The 26107-nt window shown below is 37.8% G+C and overlaps 1 protein-coding gene across 1 annotated transcript in view; it reads right to left on the bottom strand.

The window, feature by feature from the left end:
• The window catches only part of Ccnb3 (cyclin B3), a 43144-nt gene that overhangs the window by 3260 nt on the left and 13777 nt on the right, over positions 1-26107 (bottom strand). Inside the window, exons 4-10 of the mRNA XM_028770854.1 lie at positions 19703-19973; positions 16874-19597; positions 15229-15342; positions 11309-11401; positions 8017-8154; positions 3692-3847; positions 2845-2994 (exon numbers count right to left, since the gene is read on the bottom strand). Coding sequence (XP_028626687.1) covers positions 2845-2994; positions 3692-3847; positions 8017-8154; positions 11309-11401; positions 15229-15342; positions 16874-19597; positions 19703-19973 — 3646 coding nt within the window. The remainder of the gene's footprint in view (positions 1-2844; positions 2995-3691; positions 3848-8016; positions 8155-11308; positions 11402-15228; positions 15343-16873; positions 19598-19702; positions 19974-26107) is intronic.

Raw genomic sequence — 26107 nt, forward strand, 5'->3', positions numbered from 1 at the left:
AAATGGTGGGTCATGACTCCTTTGCAGAGGGGTGGGCGTTGAATGACTCTTTCACAAGGGTCACATCAGATATTTACCTTACTATTTATAACAGTAGCAAAATTACAGTTACGAAGTAGTAACTAAAATAAATTTATGGTTGTAATCACCATGCTTGAGGCACTGTATTAAAGGGTCACAGCATTGGGAAGGTTGAGAAGCACTGTCTTAGAGAATGAAGGGTTAGCGCAAACATACTTCAACACAATAAAAGCTATATGCGAGAAACCATAGCCAACATCATCCTAAATGAAGAAAAACTTGAAGAATCCCACTGGAGTCTGGAATGAAACGGGCATGTCCATCATCCCCACTCCTTTTTAATATTGTACTCAAAATGCTAGCTAGAGCAATAAGACAAAAATATAGAGGGACACAAATGAGGAAATAAAATGTCAAACTATCCTTATTTGCAGATGATAGTATATATTAGAGAATCTAAAAATTCTACCAGAAAACTTCTGGAAATGTTAAATTCAGCAATCTGGTACAATACAGAATCAACCTTTATAAATCAGCGGTTTTTCTAACACTAGCAACAAACTTTACAGAAAGGAGATTATGGATACTCTCATTTACAATGTTTTAAAAGAAAACAAAGTATCTAGAAACAAACCTAACAAAGGAAGTAAAGAACTCTACAATGAAAACTTTACACCTCTGAAGAAAGATACAGAAATAGACACTAGAAAATAGAAAGACATTGCATACTCATGGATTGGTAGAATTAATTTTGTGAGAACAACTCATTTTGCTAAAGCTATTCATAGATTCAGTGCAGTCCAAATCAAAATCCTCAATCTCATTCTTCACAGAGACAGATAAATAAAAATCCTAAACTTTATATGAAACCACAAAAGACCCCAGAAAGCCAAAATAATCCCAAGGAAAAGAACAACGTTGAAGGAATTATACTGAAGGTATTAAGATATGTAACAGAACAATAGGAATAAAATCAATATGATACTGTCACAAAATAGACATGTGTATCAATAATGATATTGAAGACACAAATATGAGCACACATAACTCCAACCACTTAATATTTGAAAAAGACACCAAAAACATAAACCAGAGAAAAGAAAACATCTTCAACAAATGATTCTGGGAAAACTGTCTGCACACATGCTAAAGAATACACGTAATCCATACTTATCACCTTGCCCAAAAGTTAACTTCAAATGGATCAAAGACCTAAACATGAAACCCAGAACATCAAGACTTCTAGAAGAAAAGAGAGGTTGTGCTCTATACAATATAAGTGTGTAGAAAAGAACTCCCTGAATAGGATTTTATTTGCCCCCAAGTTAAGGCCAACAACTGACAGAGTGACTTCATAAAACTAAAAAGCTTCTGCACAAATTAAGAAATAATCACCTGGAAGAAGAGGAAGTCCACAGAATGGAAGATAATCTTTGCCAGCTATACACCTAACAGAAGATTAACATCCAGCATATATAAAGAAGTCAAAAAACAACTAGTCAAAAACAAATGCCTCATTCAAAAAATGGGCTTGGGACCAGAACAGAGTTTTCTCAGAAAAAGTAAAAAATGGTTAAGAAACACCTCAAAAAATGTTCATCATCCCCAGTAATTAGAGAACTGGAAATAAAACAACTTTGAGATTTAATCTTACCCTAGTTATAATGCAAAAGATCGGTAGAAACATGAAACACTTAAAACTGCTAGAAAAAAACACATTTGGTGGCAGTTCACCCAACTGTCTATGTAGTATTTTCTCAGCATTCAAAGACTTGCTCATCAAGAGTGGCTCAGAATTTCTAGATAAGAGGTCTTAGAAATGTTTCAAAAAGTGCATTGTTACCATATTGTCTCTACTTTGATTATTTGTTACACATCTGTAAGAATTCTAAGTTTTCAAAGTTACTTTTCTGTACAATGTTTTATAAAATTGAGAAAAGAATCAAGTATGAATTTTAATTACAGGTGTTGACAAGTATTTGGAGGCGTTCTACTTGAAAGGTAGCAATACAAGCATGGACAGATCCTTGCACTAGCCTCGTCTCCGGATCAGTGTTTCTCAAACTCTAGTCTAACAAGAGCCTTAAGAGGCCAGCTCTTCTAAGGGGATTGCAAGGGACAGGAATGGAATTGGGTAAAGGATAGTGAGCCCACCATAGCCCCTGACAATCAGAGTGACTTCATATTGATCTGTTTTGCAATTTTGGTGTTTGTGGGAGGCTCTACTTAAAACAAAGAGTGCTATAGGCTGAGAAAATCTAAATATTTGAACGTAATTACTGTAATTACTTGCCCATATGTTGTTCAGGTGTTAAGCCACAGGAATGCAGGAATTCTGTTACATGAGCTTCTCATAGTCCTAATTTTCATCCTATCTCTGACTCATCATAAGCATTTACTCCAAGTAGTTTTGGTGTGTGTGTACATGCACAAGTCATAGGAGAATTTTCAGGTGTCCTGCTCTATCATAGTCCACCCTATTATTTTGAGACAGTATCTCACTGAACCTCAAGCCAGGCTGGCAGCCAGAAAGTTCCCAATGATTCTTTTGTTTTGACAGCCCCCACATCCCCCAACACACACCCAACACACACACACACACACACACACATGCACACACAGAGAGAGAGAGAGAGAGAGAGAGAGAGAGAGACAGAGACAGAGACAGAGACAGAGGGACAGAGACTGAGAGACAGAGACAGACACAGAGAGAGATTACTAAGGGCACAATCAAGCAATCAAGCCTGGTTATATATAGCTTTCTACATGAGTGCTAGGGATTTGAACTTAGAACTTAGTGACTGAGCCACCCCATCCATTTACACAGTTGCTGAGATTCCTCATATAGAGGGCCAAGATGAAGGAGGCTGCAGCTAGCTTTGAAGGCCTCTCTTCAATATAGTCATATTCCTGCAGGGTCATCTCACAGATGAAACGGGATAAGGTTAGTGTCTTCATGCTAGCACGGATACACTAGAGGAAACAAGAAGAATAGCAATCAATTCAGAAAGACAGCGCCAGGATGAAAAATCACTTTCAAGTTATCTTATCCATAGTCCACATGGCTCTCTGCTTGAACAATGTACTTGTACTAGCATCAGCCCTTTGACTCCTGCCTACAAAAATGCAGACACTCTAGGAGAAGCTTGTGATACTGGCATGGGGGTTGAGATCTTTAAGGCTCCTAAACAACGAAGTGTATACGGTTTGACTCTTCTTGCTATAATAGTCATCCTTTGATGGGTCAAAGTCTCTCAACTGTGACTCTGCTCACAGTCTTACTCTAGGAGATGGTTCATGCTCCAAAACATTCCATTCTTTCTTATGTTTGAAAAAATGTTAATTTATAACACACATAAAAACACATTTGAAACAATTGAAGGACACAATGAATTATAAGGTGATCTTCCCCAATAATCAATATTCAGCTAAGGAAAATAAGATTGCCAACATTTCCCCAACATGTATAGGTCCTCTACTGATCAAAGAATATTTTTACCTCATCCCCTACTTTACCCCTATTCCAAAACTTTATAGCTACACCACAGAAATCTATAATGTGCACTACCCTAAGTATCTGATAAAATTTCACCTAGAAGTCTGTCAGACACTCTAGATATAGAAAAAATAATCCAGAAGTCAAAATAACTAAGCTGTGTCTCCCTTTTACCGAAGCGTATCTACGCAGAAAATTATATGCAGTGGGAATATTGATGTCAAAGTTCAGAGTTTTCAGGATGCTTCTTTCCAAGGACACCATATCACTCTTCTGATAAACATCTTCACAAATGTACAGGAACTCTTTCAGAGAAGGGGGATAGGATTCCTGTGGATGGAAAGAGACATAGTCATCCATATACACATCCTTTAGTCTCTAATTATTATAAAAGGAAAGAAAGAAAGAAGTGAAGGATAAGTAGGAGTTGACCACATTTCTAGACATAGACTTTCAGGGCAGATCTGAGCCAGTATTCGTTTATTTGAATGGCTCAACAGAAAGAAAAAAAGAAAACAGAAAAAAAAGAGAAGAGTTCTCTGACCCAAATTCTACTAACATCAGGCAGAGGGCTGGGCTAAAGGTTATGGTCACTTATAATGCTAAAAAAACAGCCTATCCCCCCTTCCCTTCCCCCTCTCTCCACGTGGTCATGGCCGGCCTCTACTCCTCTCTACTTCTCTCTCTCTCTCCTCTTGCTCTCTCACTCTCTTAATAAACCTCCCCTCGTGGAAAAAAAAAAAACCAGCCTAATATATAATAGCATCTGAGAGTAGGAATGTGCCTTCCTGGGGGGTGAGAATCAGAACTCAGAAGAGATCCAAAGCTTGCTATGAGAAAGGAATGGAAGGAAGCCAAAGAAAGATGAGCTAGAGATAGAGAAAATATACATGGCAGAATAAGGAGCGGGGAGTTCGAGTGTGTTGTGAGTACCACTGTGCCAAGAGTGCCATCCTATCCTCTGTTCTCTAGATGCTGAGCACTGGTATGTGAAAACCATGAGGATAAAAAAACCCTTGAAGTTTTACTCAACATAGAGATCACTGTCCACTCCAGCCTTAGTTTCTTCTTTACCTCCTTGCTGTCCTTCCCTCCGCTCTCTTCCTTTCCCTCCATTCCTCCTCCCCTTGTGGAGTCATCAGGTTCACATACCCCCATATTACTTGTTCCTTTTCCCACAATCATCCTAATTCCACACCTCCCTAAAACTCTCTTTCGGCTCACCTGTATCGTGACATTCCCCACTCACTCCCGCCTCCTATGTTCTACCATTACTTTCCTGTTTTTTGCAGTTACTGCAGGATATATTCACAGCTGATGATTTAGAATTAAAAAGCAGCAAATCAGAGAACACATGGCATTTATCTTTCTTGGACTTGGATACTTCACTTAATATACTATTTTCCTTTTCTTTCTTTTTTTTAACTAATTTTTTATTGGATATTTTATTTACATTTCAGATATTATCCTCTTTCCCTACTTTCCCCCACCCAGAAACCCCCTATCCCATGCCCCCTCCTCCTGCTTCTTTGAGGATGTCCTCCCACCTACCCACTCCCTCCTCCCTGTCTTCGAATTCCCCCACACTGGAGCATCCAGCCTTCACAGGACCAAGGACCTCCTCTCCCACCTATGCCCGACAAGGCCATCCTCCCCTACATATACAGCTGGGGCCATGGGTCCCTCCCTATGTGCTCCCAGGCTGGTGGTTTAGACCCTGGGAGCTCTGGTCTGTTGGTATTGTTGCTCTCCTTATCAGGCCACAAGCCCCTTCAGATCCTTCAGTCTTCTAACTCCTCCATTGGGAACCCCTTGATCAGTTCAATGGTTAGCTGTGAGCATCCACCTCTGAATATTTCAGGCTCTGGCAGACCTCTAAGGAGACAGCTATGTCAAGTTCCTGTAAGCATGCACTTCCTGGCATCCACATTAGTGTCTGCCTTTGGTGACTGCACATGGGATGGATATCCAGGTGGAGCAGTCTCCGGACAGTCCTCCTTTCAGTTTCTGTCCCATACTTTGTCTCCATATTTGCTCCCATGAGTATTTTGTTACTTCTAAGAAGGACCAAAGCACCCAGACTTTGGTCTTCCTTGTTCATGAGCTTCATGTGATCTATGAGTTGTATCTTGGGTATTGCTAGCTTTTGGGCTAATATCTATTTATCAGTGAGTACATACCATATGTGTTCTTTTGTGATTGGGTTACCTCACTCAAGATGATATTTTCCAGCTCCATCCATTTGCCTAAGAATTTCATGAACTCATTGTTTTTAATAGCTGAGTAGTATTCCATTGTGTAAATATACCACATTTTTTGTATCCATTCCTCTGTTGAAGGACATCTGGGTTCTTTCCAGCTCCTGGCTATTATAAATAAGGCTGCTATGAACATAGTGGAGCATGTGTTCTTGTTATATGTTGGAGCATCTTCTGGGTATATGCCCAGGAGTGGTATAGCTGGGTCCTCAGGTAATGATATGTCCAATTTTCTGAGGAACCGCCAGACTGATTTTTAGAGTGGTTGTACCAGCTTGCAATCCCACCAACAATGGAGGAGTGTTCCTCTTTCTCCACATCCTTGCCAGCATCTGCTGTCACCTGAGCTTTTGATCTTAGCCATTCTGACTGCTGTGAGGTGGAATCTCAGGGTTGTTTTGATTTGCATTTCCCTGATGACTAAGGATGTTGAACATTTCCTTAGGGGATTCTCGGCCATTCGTGTTTCCTCAGTTGATAATTCTTTTTTTGTTGTTTTGTTTTTCTGTTTTTGTGTTTTTTGTTTTGTTTTTTGTTTTGAGAATTCTTTGTTTAGCTCTGTACCCCATTTTTAATAGGATTATTTGATTGTCTAATATACTATTTTCTAATCCATTTACCTTCAATTTTCACAATTCATTTTTGTTCACAGCTGATTATTATTCCATCATATATTATATTACATATAATATATTATATATATAATATTTTAATCATCCATTCATCTATTGAAAGACATTTAGATCATTTCAATTTCCTAACTATTCTGAATAGAGGCATATATACATTGCTAAACATGTTATTTGTGAAGTAGGAATATCAAGTTCTTAGGATATATGCCTAGGAGTAGTATAGGTGGGTCATATGGTTCATTTATTTTTAGCTTTTGAGAATTTTTTAAGCTTAATTACAGAATGGTTGTACCAATTTTCATTCTCACCAATAATGAATGAGGGTTCCCCTTTCCCTATATCCTCTGTAGCATTTGTTGCCAGTTGTTTTGTAATGTTCCACCAAAAGCCACAGATTATCTACCAAACTTCTCAGAATCAGGCAGGAGAAACCTCTTTTCAAGCTGTTGGCCATGATATTCCAGAAGACTCTCAAGACAACATAAACTATTGCTGTTACCCTTGGCTGGCTCCCAGAGATTGAAAGAAAGTATCTGTTGCTGAAGACATCACACACTTTGGAAACATGCAACTTTGGATAGAGAATTTGAAATGGATCTGGCCTGAAAGCTTCCTCCCTGAAGTATAGTTTTCATAGTACCAGAAGCAACCAACCATCTTACCCAGCTATGATACTTGTAAACCACAACAATGATAAGCATAGCAAGATATCCCTAAAGGTACAATAGTGACATTCCTATCTTGGTGGTAACCAACAGCTGTCTAATTAGACTCAAGGCCACCCACCTCAACAGAAAGAAAACAACACCTGCTCCTGGACACCTATCCAAGTTCCCAGGACTGGTGAGATATTGATCTTAGAGAAGAATCTACTACTGATGCCTCACTAAACCAACATAGTAATTCCTAACTGCATTTTAAAACTTATTCTTATATCTACAGATAAGTGTAATTCCCACCTTTCATCAAAGAAGCTTCACTTTGAAGCAGAGCATGTATAAACCACTCCTGGGCATATACCCAGAAGATGCTCCAACATATAACAAGGACATATGTTCAACTATGTTCATAGCAGCCTTATTTATAATAGCCAGAAGCTGGAAAGAACCCAGATGTCCTTCAACAGAGGAATGGATACAGAAAATGTGGTACATTTATACAGTACAGTATTACTCAGCTATTAAAAACCATGAATTCATGAAATTCTTAGGCAAGAATTCCCCTAGACAAGGATATAGCTGTTAGAACAAGAAAAGCTTTGGGAGAGGCTAGGAAATCATGAATAAGCAGGAAGTTTTTAACAGAACAACTTATCAAATGAGGCACCTTTACTATAACATGTCTTCAAAGACTAAACAAGTGAACCTTTCTGATGCCAGGACAAATATGCCACCAGTGTTAATCAACAACTTTCCAGATTTGAAGAAATAGACAAAAAATTGATTTTATATATACATATGTATGTATATAATTTATTTGTACATATAGATAGATTTATAGATATGCATAAACACAATTTTTCCTATGTATAAATACATTTCCATATTCATTCTCTGTTTAGGATGGATATTTGATAAGTTCTCCTCAGACCTTGAGGATTCAGACTCACCTCAAATTTGGCTGCAATCATGTAGGCAGTAGAACCAAGGAGCTGTAGATGATTCTTCTTGCATTGTGCCTTCATTAGGTAGCGATCTATTAGCTTCACTGCCAAATACAGGGTCTCATGGCTCATCTGAAAGGATGTCTGAAGGAACAAATAAGATAGGAGTCTGCATATTTTCCAAATAAATAGCCAGTACCAAAAAAATCTAGAAACCTTGCCTGTCTGGAGCATCAAGGATAGCCCTAGACAGTTTGTATTCAGCTAGGAATACAAAAAGGTATCATATATACCTTAATCTAACCCCTTAAAGGACCCTGCAATTATCTGTAATTATCATTTGGATAGAAAATCAACCTTACAAGCTAGACAGAAAATGTATACCTTGCCTGTGATTGACTCAAGTCCATATGCCCCTTTTCTCCTTAATCTCTAATAGTCACATTTTTGTTTTCCTTGTTTATTAGTAACTTGTAATCTCCACAGAAATGGTGTTTCTTTATTTCTGAAACACAGAGATGTGGCTAAAAGTCAAGTTCATAACAGGTCCATCCTCCCCTCTAGAAATTCTAATAAATAATATATTATCTTTCCTTTTTTAGTTTATAGAGGCAACTCACAATTTTTTTTAGTCTGTTGCCTCTTTCATCTTCCAAACCTATAAGCAGACAAACCTTTCTCATATTATATTACCTGGTCTTTAAGGACATTTAAGGACATATTAGGCTCACTCTAATAGTCTGAGATCATTGGTGTATCACAAACTCTGTTGCTTATCAACTTTAACATTTCAAAGGTACTGGAGATTCTTACATGAACATTTTATTTTGCTTTCCACAGTATCCAAATGAATGTCTTAAGATAGAAATGGGAAGGTTAAAAATAATGGCTACAATCTTAAGTAGGAAATTGAAACTAGCTAATTACTAAATAAATAAATGATTATGGTAGGGATAGAAAACAGTATGTAAGGATAATGTTTCTGGGAATACAGCCAATGTGAACATAGCCATTGCTTCCTTCTAGTACACATAGCTGCCTATTCATGCTTGTATTAAATCATAACATATAAATATGTGGATAATAAACAAATTATAATCCTGTGTGTTTTCATGTATATATGTGTGTATACATGTAGAGGTCAGAGGTCAACCTCAGGTATTGTCCTCAGGTGCCATCTACCTTAGTTTTTGAGACAGTCCCTGCTAGGCTAGGCAGCCAGTGAGCTCCAGTGCTGGGATTACTGACACATACTATAATGCTCATCTTTTTATGTATAGGCTGGGGATTCATGCAGGTCCTCATGCTTGGTTGGCAGAGAGACTTCTATCTTAGTAAATAGAGTATAACAGAAGTATAGCAGAAGATGGAAACAAGTTCTTTCCTGCTACATTTTTGCTGGCTACAACTTACAGTCCCAGGAATCCTGGTGCTAAGCCATTTGCAGACAACTTGCTTCTGAGAGAGTTTAATAGGTAGCAGAGCTGTGTGCTTTCTTCAGGCTATTTAAAGTCATCTCTTGATGCAAGTATTTTTACACTTGATCTTAGCCAAAAGGCTGAGAAGCTATGATGCAAGTATTTTTAAAACAAGAAGTCAAAAGTAAAAGAAAAGAAAGGTAGAAAAAGGTAAAATCATATATAGGAAAACAATTTTAAAATTTTGCAGCCAAAGAACAAACATATTAATTAAAAAGGCCTTGCAGTATAACAACATAATTATAGAAATCAGAGTATTTCTATAAAATACTTAGGGTATTTTTATTTCAAAAGTAATATAACATGCTTGACAAGACTAATATAGATCTAAAAGCTTAGATTTCTAAAACTTAAAGCCAAAAAAGGAATCAATTGAAACATGAAAACTATTTAATCTTATGTTAGGGGAAGTTAATTCAGTTCTATCAAAAGGGCTATTTAACTAAAAAGATTTGTATAGTTAAGAGAATCACAGAGCCATTTAAAAAGAGTACAGTAGATCTATACTTCTAGGAAAAGATTGCTTGGATTATCTTTTCCAATTGTTTTGACATAGGGTCTCATGTAGTCTAAACTGACTTCAAACTTGCTTGACCTCTTGATCACCTGCCTCTACTTCCCAAGTATGGGGATTACAGGCTTGTACCATCACATTCATGTTGGGCTTTGCTTGGTTGTTTTGTTTTGTTGTGTTGTGGTTTTTTTTAATTCAGGTATACATACATATTCACAGATCTGTAATCTTAGTATTCAGAAAGTTGAGGCAGAAGGATCAAGAGGTTAAGGTTGCAAGTGCATTGCTGACATAAACAAAAGACAGCAGAACCTTAACAAAATGTACAGAAAAATATCTGAAAGCATATACTTCAACTAATGTATAGTTGCTAACCCTTGGAGAATAAGGAGCAGTGAAAAAAAAGTAATTTGCCTTAATCTAGCCTCTGTAGCTGAACAAGTTTGGCCAAAGTAGATTCTCTGTATAGTGAACTACAACCTGTAAAAATTGGAATCTCACCTTGTAACCAAACAATTGAGTACCAGTCAATCAAAGAAGCTGACTTTATAGCCATTTAGAAGCTGAAATCTCCTAAATCATGAATATATAATCCCAACACTAGTAGCAGCCATCAAAGTTATATCATATTCACTTGTCTTCATTGCTTATTTTTCCATCTAAATGTTAAATTCCAAGAAATCAGGAACTATTGTTTCTTCAGCTCTATAGATTCAGTATGTTTTTAGCATGCTGGATTTGAGCTGAAAAAAGAACAGCTTCTCAAGGCTGTAGGCAGAATTTTTGTGTACTGTGTAAAGTTTACCCTTGGGTTAATCAAATGCTGATTTCTCTGCCCTGGCTTCTGGTTTCATGGCTTTGTTACGTTTATTTTTAGAAGCTCCTTCCTCAAATTTATATAAACATTGCTCTTCATTCATCCTCTGCCTTGCCAATAAAGACCAAGGAGCCAATACAGAGCTTTAGAGAGAAAATAAGGTGGGACTTCCAATGCTAGGAGTGGTAGAAAAAAGAGATGGAAAGGGAAAGAGGGAGCCACGAGGAGAGGTAAAAAAAAATATCAGGAGAAGAGGAACCAAGGAAGGATGAAAAATGCAAGATGGGAATATTGTCTGGGAGGAAGCCTGATTAGCTGGGAGTAGTAATTGTTCAGCATTTGGCTCAAGGCAATTTTAATAAATCTTTGTCTCCCTATGTGGTTATTGGGGAATTCAGCTGGTTAAGAAATAACTGCTGCTGTACTAATCTTATGAATCAGTCTTAATATAATAATGATTTTACATGAGTCAACAGCTGCTAGACTTACCTGTATCTCCACCAACCAGTCCACAAGAATGGCCCTCATATCACTGGTGAGTTCCATCTGTCTATCCATGTATTTCTCAATTATGAACTCTTCCTGTGTCGGTGAAAAATGTTAACAAATTATTCTTGTACTTCAAAATTCTAACAATAAACTTCTTCATGGTTATAACTCGCTATTTTCAACTGGTATCAGATATGAGCATATCAGAGTATCCTTTTCTGAACAAGTTCCTGCTATCTTTGGGGAGTAGACATATAAGATATTTAAGTGTCAGAAGAGATATTGGGGAATTCACCTATAGCTGTCAATGAATACTAGAAAAGTTGCAATACTTCTTTGCAATTCAGTCTAAAACACATTATCATGGTGTGCAGACCAGTGTTTTTCAACTTTGATATGCATATGTAGTACTCAAATATATTTCAAAGCTTCCTATTTTGATTTAGAAAACGAATCTTAGTTTCTACATTTATGTTAAGATTTCCAGTGAGATCCACCAGAGCCAGAGCTGCCTGACCCTTTAGCTACCCCCACTGACTACTCTGTGGACCATGTACTATCATGTGAGCTCAAACTCAGGCATGAGCTCCAGAGCTAATCTCCCTCACCCACAATCCATCCCACCCACTGTGCTACCCAAAAAAATCTCATGGCTCCATTGAGTACAACCCCAGGTACAAACCTATATTTCAGCTTCAGCCTCAGTCCCACCCACCCCCACCTGAGGATGGTGTAGCATTCTATGCATTACCTCCAGGGAGCACCTTCCACTCCCACTGAGCTCCCATGACTACTATCTAAGGACTACCTGTTAGAATTGGGTGAGTTGGCTCTCACGGACTTCTGAAGCTCAGCCATAAGAATCTTCTAGTTACAGATGGTTTGCTCCTGGGCTCACAAGTTGCATCTATGGCTAGCTTAAACAGGACTAATTATGACACTCCATTTGAACATGAACAGAGCTGCTTCAGCACTGATCTCCAGTACTATTCAGCTGGACCATAACTTGACAAGTTGGAGTAGCAGCAAATAAAGATTCAAATATCCACTCAACAAAGGTAAGAACAGATCTCTAGACCAAGAAAAAACACTGATATTTTAACTTCAGGTGCTTAAGTCTCACATGCACACACACACACACACACACACACACACACACACACACACAGAGAGAGAGAGAGAGAGAGAGAGAGAGAGAGAGAGAGAGAGAGAGAGAGAGAAGTCATAGAATATCTAAAAAATCATGACCTTTAAATTTCAAGTCTACTTTCTAGCTTTCCTTGTTCTGAAAGATGCTGTGTTACGTTACCAAGAAAGAAAAATTAATGATGAGTCTTACTCAGCTGTGAGCCTTGCAAGCTATAATAACAACTACTCTTACAAGATACTTCCCCTGGTACAATAGTGAAGTGAATGTTATGGAAGTAACCAAACACGTTCTGATTGGATTTAAGGCCTGCTACACACGGTGGAAGTCATACCTGGCACCATTACTGGAGCCCCACCAGGGGCTAGACAGACCTAAGGGAAAACCTAACTGATAGTCCACCAAAAGGACATAGTATTAAATGATCTTCTAATGAGTTAATGCTACATTCATCCATAAATTAATTATATTCATCTTTCAATCCTCATCAGAGAAGCTTCTCTTTTTAGCAGAAGGGCGATTAACTAAGACCCACAACTAGTCACTATGTTGAAAATAACACATCATGGAATGATCAGCCCCAAATGACTTAGGGATGCTTGTAGAAGAAGGGGTAGAAAGAATATAAGAGTCAGAGATGATAGTGGATTACACCAAAACATTGTTCTCCTGGCATAACACATATAAACACATAGTGGTTGTGATGAATGCACAGGATCTGCAAAAGCTCTGCCCAGATAAAATCCCAGCATGGAGGAAGAATGTGGGCATGAAATCTCACCCTTGGCTTAGGAGCTATTGGCTATTTATAGCTTCTGAGAAAGGGAAAGTTCATTTTCTTTACGAATGTTTTCATGGTATAGCAATCATGCTCTAGCGGTGGCCCTATACCCAAGAAATAATATTAGGGTAACATATATTGCACTTGATAGGCTTAGAAAAAGAAGGTAAAGTTGGATGCTTAAGTAGGTAGGGATGGTTCTAGGAAGAGCTGGGAATTGATATGACTATGATCAAAACACATTGCTTGAAATTCTCAAATAATTAATAAAATAAATAAATTATCTTTTAAAAAATCTTAGAGAAAGAGAAAGAAGGCATGGAGTTAGATGGGCAGAAAGAAGGGGACGATCTGGGAGTAGATGAGGGAAGAAAAATCATGATCGGAATATATTGTATGGCATATGGCTCATGTGGAAAGGTATCACATGATGGAAATAACATATGGAAGACAGAAATCACTGAGATTGAAAGCGCTATGGTCCCAAAATACCCTCAAGGATTCCTCTAATTATTGAATTTCCTCTTACAAAAGCTACCTATGAAAGGTTATTCTACTTCCTGGTATCACCTCAAGTGAGGGACCAAGCCTCTGTAGAACATTCTAGATCCAAATAATAACATAAAAATCATGGAAAATCTGAAACTTACCAATTGTGTAGAAATATGGGTATCCTGGATACCTAGTCTATGTTTGACATATGAAGCTGGTGTATTACTGTGTAACTGAGCCCTTTATCTGAGGGATCTGATGTGAACTTTGGGTGCTCAGTGTCAGAATTGAATCAAATTGTTCAATAGTCAATTGTGTTAGAGAAACGGGCAATTGCTGCTGTACAAAATATTGTATTAGCTTTGGATGAAATAAAAACAATGTTAATCCTTAAAAAATAAAAATTACAACTTATTTTACCTTAAATATATACTATATGAAAAAATATATTTTCAAAAAATAAAATCTAGGAAATGGAAAACATTTTCAGATTTCATCTAATACTATTAAGCCAAGATGCAGTTAAGGGAAAAACAAAACAAAAAAAAAAACAAAAACAGAGATATCTCCTGGTTTCTCTAAGGTATAGATGGTCCTGAATTATAACATTTCAACTTAATTTTAATACTTTGTGATAGGTAAAAAGCAATATATATCCAGTAGAAACATAATTACTGGTTTTTAATTTTGATCTTTTTCAGGGCTAAAACCATGTATTATAATCCTCTCTCTCAATGCTGGGTAGCTTCATCAATTAATATTTTACAGTTAATGTTCTGGCTGAGAAGGGATATTTCAATTTTATCCAGATTTTATCCGCTTCATACACCAAGACCTGAATGTACATTAGAAAACTCATGGATTCTAAAATCAGGTAACTAATTCTCTCTAGAAAAAGTGTGAGATGTGTATGTACTATCATATATAAAGTATGGTGGATAATCTTCTTACCTATTTCTTAAAGAGAAGAAATTTTGGAACTAGTGAATATTTAGAACAAACCTTTCATTTTCAAAGGCAAAGAATACTGCACCAAATTGGAAAGTTGAAACAATAGGTGTAACTATTACACACAGTATCAGAAACATGGGGAAACAAGGAAAATGACCTCTAACAGAAGTTACTCAGTTATAAGGTACTTAGGATTTCCATGTCTTAGACTGTCTGATCAACAGCTAGATGTTGTAAAGTCATGGTCTTCATGGTAGTCAGATTTTTGTTTCTATTTCAATTCTACCATATATGACTCTGGGTAGTTTCCCCTACAATGTAAAAGGAAGATAATAATCTCCACCATTAAAACATTTTGGATGAATTAAGATGTCTACAAATCATTTAATATAATGGTCAACTCACAATAAGCTACCAATAGATGTTATTCACTGATATTGTTATTTTTAACATCATTGTAGGCTCCTCCAATTTACATGCTGAGGAAGAGAATGAGAAGAAAATGAGAGCTAAAAATCACTGTCCACTTTCAGCAACCTTCATACCAACCTCTTTTTCTTTCAAGTAAATGAAGAAGTCTTTGTCATATATAGAATTCAATAATGGATCGTGGTCTTCCTTTTCAGTATTTTCCAGTGCGTCACTGTCATCCAGTATGATTATCTGCTTAGAAATAATCAAAAAGACATTAGGAAAGGAAGATTTCAAAGAAAGACTAGTCCACACATATTTTCATTTCTCTATCTTTTATTATGGTTCCTCAAGTTTCAAGTATTCTGAAGTATCACAGATCTTGTCTTGGCCCTGCAATCTGCAAACTGTTCTGCAATCAATATATCAATATTTGCCTAGTACATGCCTGTTCTGCCCCAGGAACAAGGCATCCTTTTTACATGTAACTTTCAGCCTCTCTCTCTCCATATATATATGTACACACACACACACACGCACACACACACACACACACACACACACACACACATATATATATATATATCACCCATATATATGTATAGGTGTTGTATAGGTGTTCTGGGAACTGAAACAGAGTCCTCTGCAAAAACAGCAAGTATTCTTAACTACTGGGCCATCTCTGCAGCCCCAATTCAAGCCTCTCTAATGACAACATTTTAATTTTATTATTTCAGCTACGTCATCTGCCTTCTAACATCTCATGCTGTCCCCCAATCCTTTGATCTTCCCTGATTCATCTTAATTTTTTCCTACATCTAAACCGTTATCTAAGTTGTTTTGCTTCTAAATAGGGAACATTTCTCCTTCAACTTGTTAAATATCATTCCTTTGTTTCATTCTTACAATTTACAACTTAAATACTTGTGTTATGCCCCAGTCCTTTGATCTGCCCTAATTCATCTTAGCTTTTTCCTGCATCTAAACCTTTATCTAGGTTGTTTTGCTTCTAAATAAGGAACATTTCTCCTTCAACTTGCTAAATATCATTCCTTTATTTCATTCTTGTCATTTATAACTTAACTACTTCCCTTCTTAGGATATATATATCTCTCAATATTTTGGCCTTAATAAGCATAAATACCTTATGATTGCCAAGCTTCATCACTATAAAATCATAAATTAAAGATGTCCTATAAGATCAACTTGATATCAGGGGAAAGTTTCAAAGAGTCTAGTAATTTTTTTCCATTTCATGGGTAACCTCAGGGTATGAAAAATGAGAAATGGGAGATTATGTATCACTTCTCGTTAAATAAAATAAGAAGACAGCTAAAGAAATATCATCTCTTCTTGAGTGGAAGCTCCTTCCACAATACTGTATACATTGCTTAGTTGCTTAAGAAGCATATAAAAAGAACACTTTTGAGGTTCTGGAGTTATGGCTCAGTGGCTAAGAGCACCTGCTGCTCTTGCAGAGAACTTAAGTTCAGTTTTCAGCAACCATTTTGGGCAGCTCATAACTGACTATAACTGTAACTCCAGGGATTTTCAATGCCTCTGGCTTATATGGATACATAAACTTACATGCATAGACACAGATACAGTCAGTCAGTCAGACAGGCAGGCAGGCAGGCAGGCAGTCAAATGAACACACACTTTATTAAAATATTTCTTAAATAATCTCTTTGGTGAAGGATAGTTTATCTTAAATCAGATAAGTCATTTTACCTAAATTAAAGCCCCTTACTTATCTAATTTAAGAAAAAAGAGAAATAAATACCTCAGTCTCTTTTCCACCCAGAGTTGACTGAAAGCTTTTGGAACTAGATACATATGGATTGGAATTCATGACAGGATTGAATGTCTCTAAACATGGCATGAGAGCATTGGAATTGTCTGTTCTGGATTCAAAAGTATTGCTAGACATATTAGGGCTATTCTCACTTTCAAAGATAAGGAATGATTTGAAAAATTCTTCTTCATCAACAATTTTACTCTCTTCAAAATTCTGTAGATCTGTAAGGGATAACTGGTCTGCAGAAATGAGACCCTGACTCAGTGCTAATACCGTCTCATAAAGGGTATCTATGTTGAACTCCTCAGTAGTTAATGACATGCTGGTTATTTCACCCTTCTCAATGTCAGACTTATGATCAAAGGTCAAAGAGTCCTTGAAGCTTGCCCTTTTAATGCTGGGATTCTCTTCCAAGTTCAATAGTTCCTTTGGTGTAACCTCTGTTTTAGTGCTAGGTTTCTCCTGTAAGGCTAAGGGCTCCTTTAGAGTAGATTCATCAGCTGTAGATTTCTCCATCAATGCCAATACTTCCTTCAAGAGAGTCTCTACATTACTGGGTGGATTCTCCTGAAAGGCTAAGGCCACTCTCTCCAGCCTGGGATTCTTCACTAAGACAAGTAGCTCCTTCAGAACAGTCACCAGTTCATCTCTGTGCTTCTCCTGTGAAGATAAGGGCTCCTTCAGAGTTGCTGCCTTGTTGATGCTGGTCTCTTCCAAGGACAAGGATTTCTCATCCTGAGCTTCCATGACAGTAGTATAATTCCTGATGAAAGCCTCCTTAATAGACTCATCTTCTGTGATCAATGACTTTATGAGGGCAATAATATTCTCAGTGCTGAGTTCTTCCTGAATGTTTAAAGGTTCTTCCAAGGCCTCCAAGGCCTCCGAGGCCTCCGAGGCCTCTAAGGCTTTCAAGGCCTCCAAGGCCTCCAAGGCCTCCGAGGACTCCAAGGCCTCCTTCATAGTGCCAGAATGGTTCTGAGTGTGAGGTGACTGATGACTAAGAGGCCCATCAACATCACTACTGGTGTTCTCATTCAATACTTTATTTAAGATGAATTCCTGTTCCAGAGCAACAGGCCTCTCTTGGCTTGATTCTTCACTGGAGGAGTGTCTGTCCTTACAAAAGAGCTTTCTTAAAAAGGACTCTTCTTCAGAAACACTGTCCTGGGAGTCAAACATTTTCTGGGGGGAGTCATTTTTTCTATCAACTTTCTCTTGCAAGTCCAAAGACTCATGGAATTTCAATGTATCTTCATCAGTAGAACTGAAAGGAGAAAATAAGTCTTGAGAGAAGAAGTTCTTGTCATCACTTGAAGCCACTGATTCTTTACTATGTGTTATGTCTTGACTGGTGGTCTTCTGTGAGGCCAATGGTATTGAGAGGGATAATTTTTGTGGAATTAAGCAGTTTTCTGTTGGTGGCAATGGATTCTGAAGGAACTCGGGTGTAGGTTCCTTCCTATGTGATCCAGGCTTTATAGAAAACAAATTTCTATCTTCATCTACTGTTTCCTGCCACTCTGACTGTGCTTGTTGTGAGGTTATTGTATGAGTAGCACACTTTCTTATCGGTGAAGGTGTATTTTCTTTCCTAAAGGATAATGGCTCCTTAGTTGGTGACTTTGCTTCTAGTATTGGTAATACTAGTAGATTTCTCAAATGAAACCCCATCCCTTTAGGAATAGTTTGCTTCATCTCTAACTTTAAAGGCTCATGGATGGAGGCTGGCTCCTCCCTGATGTTCTGTTTCTTAAAAGCTGAATCTAATTGAAAATCTGAGTCCTCCTCCATGTGATGTCTTGGTGAGACATAGTGCTTCTTGTGCTTGGATAATTTCCCAGGACTGTTATGCTTCTTTTGCAGTGGAGATGACCCCTGGAAAGGGGGATCTTTCTCAGTGGTAGACTTCTTAAAGGACAATGGCTCGCTAGTGACTGTTTCTTGTACTGCAGAGTTACTGAAGAAAAGTCTCCTTTTAGGGAGCTCCTGCTGCTTCATTAAAAATGAGGGCTTCTCCAGGTGAGGGGCCTCCTTCATCTTCTTCAAATCTGTAGCTAGTAGAAAATGTAACATATTCTCCTCAGGGGTAGGAGTTTGCAGAGTCAGGGATTTTTTCACAGTGGACACCTCCATTTGAGGGATGTGCTTGTCCAGTAGTACAGACGGCCCATGGAAATGGGAATCGTTCATCTTAGGCGTTGACTTCTTAGAGGACAATGGCTCATTTTCATCAGTGACTGGCTGAACTCCTAGTGGCCTCAAATTAGTGTCTTTTTCCTGAGTGTCACAGTTATTTTTAGAAGAGGACAGCTTCTTTGTGTGGGTTGCTTCATTGGTACTATGTTTCCTTTTTAAAGTAACTGGGTCTATTAAAGTATCATCTTTGTTATTTGTATTCTCTTGTAACACCTGTGGCTTGGTGGAGATGCTTGCATCCCCTTGAGTATTATATTTCTCTTGCAGAGAAGATGGCTCCTGTAACAAAGACTTCATCTCAGTGGTAGGTTTCTTTTTCCTGGAATGTGGCTTTTTGACTGATGGCTTCTCTTTAGTAGCCACCACATTTAATGCTAATGATTCCTTCTTGAATGAACTCTTCCCCCAAATAGCATGCTTCTCTTCTTGAACAACATGTTTATTATTTAAACACAATGGGCTTGAGGTGAGCGTCATCTTCCCAATAACAGGCTTCTTTAAATCAGTCATCTGTGGATGGAAATCATTAACAAAATTTTAGCCATCCATAAACAATAGCTTCTGGTGAAGCTGCATCTCTAAAATCAGGTATCCCTTATTCCCTAAGGCTACTACCTCCTCAATGATGGTTGCCTCTTCAGGTTTATCCTTCCTTTTAGAAGTCATCAGCTCTGTATCAAACTCATTGCAATCTTCAGTCTTCTCCAGCAAGGTTTGTGGCTTCTCCATTACAAGTGTCTCTTCAGTAGCAGGCTCCTCATTTAAAACCAATGTCTTTTGAAAGACAGATGGTTCCTCAGTAGTTAGTGTTTTAGGCTTGTTTGGTATATCCAGAATAAACTCTTTCTCCACGTTTGACAGTGAGGTAACATGTCCCAACTTAGAACTGTAAATAAAACAAAGTCAGCGTAAGAAGAATGTAACTCCTAGTCCTCACCCACCATTTCATTCTGTTGCTACATTAACTAAAAGAAAAAGGAAAAGCTTCAAGCCCAAGACAGTGCAAAGGGTTAAAAAAAAGAAATGTCATACCGAATCAAGTTAGTACCACACAGTATAGTTTCTATTCCTACATCCTTACACTTTGTACTTTTCTCATGAAATTCATGTTATACTTTTTTACATATAGTTCATTGCCATTATTTATATACAACGTTCCTACAATAATACTTATTTGGATGCATTATCTGTATACATATTGATCACTCTCATTAGAACTAGTCATTTATCTTTGTCAGCACCATGCCTCTGATAAAATGCATGTTGAAATTATTACTGTTTGAGAGATGAAGATAATTAGAGATGAAGGCTTGTGATTAATATTGATGGTATCTAACAATCTTCTCTGTACCAAGAAGTATTCAGAAGTTTGACTTCTCATTAGTTGTTAATTTGAATTTTATTCTTCAAATAATTTGATTATACTACGTTGATCACTCATTAATTGTTGGGAGCCGACTCTTAGCCGAAAGTGGCTATCATCTTTACAGCCATCTCGAGTCATATACCCTGACAAGAGACTTGTTTTCAACAGCCTGCAATAGCTGAGCACACTCTAATAAACATCTTGTTACACTGTTTAGTGCCCCCAGCTGCAAGGTGCTCCTGGTATCCATGGCTACAAGGCACGTGACGTAGTGGCTTCAGTTGAGCTTGTCCACGAGGGCAAGTCACGTGGTAAAGGGTATAAATACCCGGATTTCCTTTCTATGTATGGAAGAAGTAAGAAGGTGGGAGGTGGAAGGAGTGAGGAGAATATAGAAGAAGAGAGGAGAATAAAGAAGAGACTTGAAGAGGCTCCACCGGACTCTGTCTTGTATCTATCTTTTGCATCTCTCGCCCCTTTTCCGCCCTTCCTCCGTCCCCACTCTCTCTCTTGCTAGACCCTGACCTGCAGACCGGAGCAGCAGAACCAGCCAGCCTTAACAAGGTAGCAGAACCGGCCGTTACAAAAGAAACGGCCGTTACAATTAATCATGGAATTCTATTCAAACCACCATCCTGAACACAAGGGATAAATGTTTCTAAAGACTATATAACATATGATTCAATCCACACAAAATATTCAGGATGCTAGGTTATAGGACAGCAGTTCTCAAATTGTGGGTTGTGACCCCTTGGGGGATGAATAATCTTTTCACAGGGTTCACCTAAGACAAAAATATTTATATATGATTCAATCCACACAAAATATTCAGGATGCTAGGTTATAGGATGGCAGTTCTCAAATTGTGGGTTGTGACCCCTTGGGGGATGAATAATCTTTTCACAGGGTTCACCTAAGACAAAAATATTTATATTATGATTCATAACAGTAGCACAATTATAGTTATGAAGTAGTAACAAAAATAATTTTATGGTTAAGGGGTACCACTACATGAGAGAAATGTATTAAAAAGTTGCATGGTTAGGGAGGAGGAGAACAACTGGTATAGGGAGAGCTGGAAATTAAATGTCTAGATATAGTTTGTTTTGAAAGCATTAACATTTTTAAAGTTACACAGTGCTAGTAGCTCTAGAAAAAATTTGAACCACTGTATTGTAAAATATAACAATTAATTTAAATAAAATGCCTTATTAAGATTCTGCTCAAAAAAAAAAAAAACCATGCTCCCAGGCCTTCCTGATGAGGACATTTACAATTCATCTCCAGGTCTTCAGATAGTCTAGGTATAATAAGAACATACATTGTCTGGAGCTAGCCTGTCAAGGTTCAGATCCTGTGTCCTTATTTAGGACCTAGGTAACCTCAGGCAAATTTACTCAGTACTTTGGGTTCCCTACCTATAAAATGAGGATAAAAGTAATAGCTCTTTAATAAGTTTGTTGTGAAGATTTCACAAAATAATATGCTTAATGACATTTAAAGAAATGTTAAGAACAGTTAAATGGCAATAAATTATACAATTTAGATAAAATAAACAAATTTGTAGAAAGTCACAAACTACTAACACTCATTAAAAAGATAATAGAAAATTAATTAGACATATCATATGAAGGAACTGAGTTAACAACTGAAAAACTGACCACACAGAATTCAGGCTCAGATGGCTTCACTGGTAAAGTATACCAAAAGTTAAAAATGAGATTAAAACCAGTTTCTCATAAACTCTTTAAGAAATAAGAAGGAGGGAACAGTTTCCAACTCACACTTTAAGAACAGTGGTATTATGACTTCAAAAGAACAATAGTATTACAGGACAATAAAACTAAAAATGATTACCTCTTATGTATATAAATGTAGAACTCCCCAACAAAATACTAGAATACCAAATGCAGAAATGCATTTTAAAGGATGATGCATCATAATCAAGTTGACGCCCTAGTAGTGCAAAGTTATTTTAACACCCAACATTCAAATATTATGCCATACTAACAGAAGAAAAATTATGTGATTATCAATAGATCCATACAAATCATTTGACAAAATTCAATACTTTTTCATAATGAAAACCACTCAGCAAACTATAAATAGAAATGAGATTCTTGGGCTGGCAAGATGGCTCAGCAGGAAAAGCTGCTTGCTATTTGGCCTGATGACTTTAGTTCAATCCCTAGGAAGAACATATAAATACATACATGCAGATACAAATGTGAAAAAAAATAAAGGATAGGGCATACTAATTGTAATCAATAAGTTGTTTTGTGTGTGTGTGTGTGTGTGTGTGTGTGTGTGTGTGTGTGTGTGTGCATACCTAGACAAATAGACAGGCAGACCAATGGAAAGATGGGCAGACAACAGACAGGTCAAAAGATGAAAGATAGGTAGACAGACAGACAACAGATGGACAGACAGACTGATGAAAAGATATAGATACCAGACAGACTAAAAGATGACAAATGAACAGACAACAGATAGACCAATGGACAGACAACATAAAGACAAACTGAAAGATGGTAGATAGAAAGATGAACAGATGACAGACTGATGGACAGACAACAGACGGACTGAAAGATGACAGATAGACACAAATATGAAGACACAAACATGAACATACTGACAAACTGATGGACAGATGGACAGACAGCGGTCAGACTAAAAGATGACAGATAGATGAACAGACTGACAGATAACACAGACAGAGGGACAAACAGATGGACGGACAGACAGACGGAAGACTGATAGACAACAGACTGACTGAAAGATGACAACTGGACAGATTAACAGACAGCACTCTGATAGACTGATGAACAGATGGACAGACAAAAGACTGAAAGATGACAGAAAGGAACAGACAACAAATAGACTAACAGTTGACAGACACACAGACAGATGGACAGACAGACTGAAACATAACAGACAGATAACAGACTGACAGACAACAGACAGTCAGACAACACAGATGGACAGACAGATGGACAGACAGACAGACAACACAGACAGACGGACGGATGGACGGACGGACGGATGGACGGATGGACGGATGGACGGACAGACAGACAGACAGACAACACAGATAGACAGACAGACAGACAGACGGACGGACGGACGGACGGACGGACATACATACAGACGGACAGACAGACAGACAGATGGATGAATGAATGGACAGACAGGCAGATGGCACACAGACTGAATGATAAACATATGGACAGACAACAGACAGGACAGACAGATAAAAAGACCATGAATTCTAGTAGAAGAGCTTGGGAGGGTACATGAGAAGCTTTATTGGGGTGAAAGGCTAGCAAAAATGCAGATATAGTGTACTCATGTATGAAACCTTCAAAAAACAAATACATATTGAGAAAAAATTGGATTTGTGAAGCTGGTAAAAGACATGTACAAAATGCTAAAGTTAAAATCATATTTAATAGTGACAGAATAATGCCTTCTATCTAACATTACCAAAAAGTCAAGAATGACAAACTTTTGGATCGTCTACATTTTATCAACATTCTAGCTAAGGCAGTTAGGTAATAAAATTAAATAAAGGCATTCCTATTAGAAAGGAATAATCAAAATTATCAATATTATTGTATAAGATTATATATAGTAAATATATATAGACATGTATTTATATATCCTATATATAATCCTAAGGAATCCACAGAAAAACAGTTATAACTAATAGATAAGTTAAGGAAGATACCAGGAAAAACTAGATGCCCATATGCAGAAGAATAAAAATAGACCTTTATTTATCATACTGCACAAAACTTATACTCAAGTTCACCAAAGGCCTCAATTTGAAACCTAAAACACTTTAAAACTGCTAAAAGAAACATCAACTGTACCTTATGAGATATAGAAGTAGAAAAGTACCTTCTGAATAGGACTCTATTTGCTCAGGGATTAAAGCTAATAATTGACAGTTGGGACTTCATAAAATGTAAAGTTTCCACACAGCTAAGGAAATAATCAAGCAAGAAAAGATAAGGCTCACAGAGTGGAAGAAGTTCTTTGTCAGCTCCACACTGACAGAGGAGTAATATACAGAATACATAAAGAACTAAAACAAAGTCAGAAAAACAGGTTATGGATCAAAACAAAGGGTTATCGACTGAAGAAATCAAATTTGCTAAGAAATATTTCTAAAAGTGTTCAACATCTGTGGCAATTAAGGAAATACAACAGCATGGAGATTTCATCTCACTCTAGTTAGAAAGGCTTAGATAAATAATAACATTTGATCATAAATGCTGGCTGTGGAGAAAAGGAACCCTCATTCACTACTGGTGGGAATGCACACTAGAGCAGCCAATCTAGAAATCAGTATGGAGAAACCTCAAAAAGCTAAAAATAAGTGCACCACATGACCCAGCTGTACCACTCCTTTGACCACAGGACTGGACATCCTACTCCATGGATCTTTCTCAGTAACAGTCATTGTTCCTCTATTCAAAAAAGCTCAATGTCCCTCAACAGATGAATGAATAATGAAAAAATGTGGTAAGTGTGCATGACAGAATACTATCTAGCTGTAAAGAAAAGACTTAAATCATGAAGTTTTCAGGACAATGGACAAAACTGGAAAATACTGTGTTGATTAAGGTAACTCAGACCCATAACAAAAAATGCTGCATGTTTTCTATCATCCGTGCTTCATAGCTCCAAATTATCACATAATAACCAGATACACAACCTTCAATAACCACAGAAAAGTAAAAGAAGACCATTGGCGGCGATGATAGAGGGGTAATAGCAAGATACAGGTGATATAAAGGGGAAATGGACTAAGTGCATGCTGATAAGAGCCTGATATGGATGTCTCCTCAGAGGCCTTCAAGAGTCTGACATATTCAGAGGCAGATGCTCACAACTAGCCATTGAACTGATCATGAGGTTCTCAATAGAGGAGTTAGAGTGAAGACTGAAGGAGCTGAAAGGGTTTGTGGCACCATGAGGAGAGCAACAATACCAACCAACCACAGCTCCCAGGGTCTAAACCACCAGCCTGGGAGCACTTAGGGGGGGATCCAGGGCTTCAGCTGAATATGTAAGAGTGGAGGGCCCTGCTGGGCATAGGTGGAAGAAGAGAACCTTGACCTCATGAAGGCTGGATGCCCCAGGAGGTGGGAATTTTGAGGGTGGGGAGGTAGGAGTGTGGGGGGGTAGATAGAGGTTACATCCACAGAGAAGAAGGAGGAGGGGCGAGGGGATTGGGGGTTCCGAGGGGGTGGTGGGGGATGGGGTAAGGGGACAACATAGGAAATGTAAATAAATCATCCAATAAAAAAAAGAAGCTCAAAAAAAAAATAAAGGGGAAATGGAAAAATAGGGAGGGATCTAAGGATATCAATACAGAAGGCAAAGAGGAAAGACAAATACCATTAAGGATATTTATAAAAGCCTTAAGGAATCATATTATTTTATATTTGCCCAAAATTACATATAAACATGTGTGTGTGAGAGAGAGACAGAGAGAGAGAGAGACAGAGGGGGGGGGAGAGGGAGAGAGAGAGAGAAAGAGACAGAGAGACAGAGAGACAGACAGACAGAGAGAGAGACAGAGAGAGACAGAGAGGGAGAAAGGAAGGGAGAGAAAGAAAGAAAGAAAGAAAGAAAGAAAGAAAGAA

Source organism: Grammomys surdaster, unplaced genomic scaffold (genome assembly GCF_004785775.1).
Source record: "Grammomys surdaster isolate TR1022 unplaced genomic scaffold, NIH_TR_1.0 204, whole genome shotgun sequence".
NCBI classification, from domain to species: Eukaryota; Metazoa; Chordata; class Mammalia; order Rodentia; family Muridae; genus Grammomys; species Grammomys surdaster.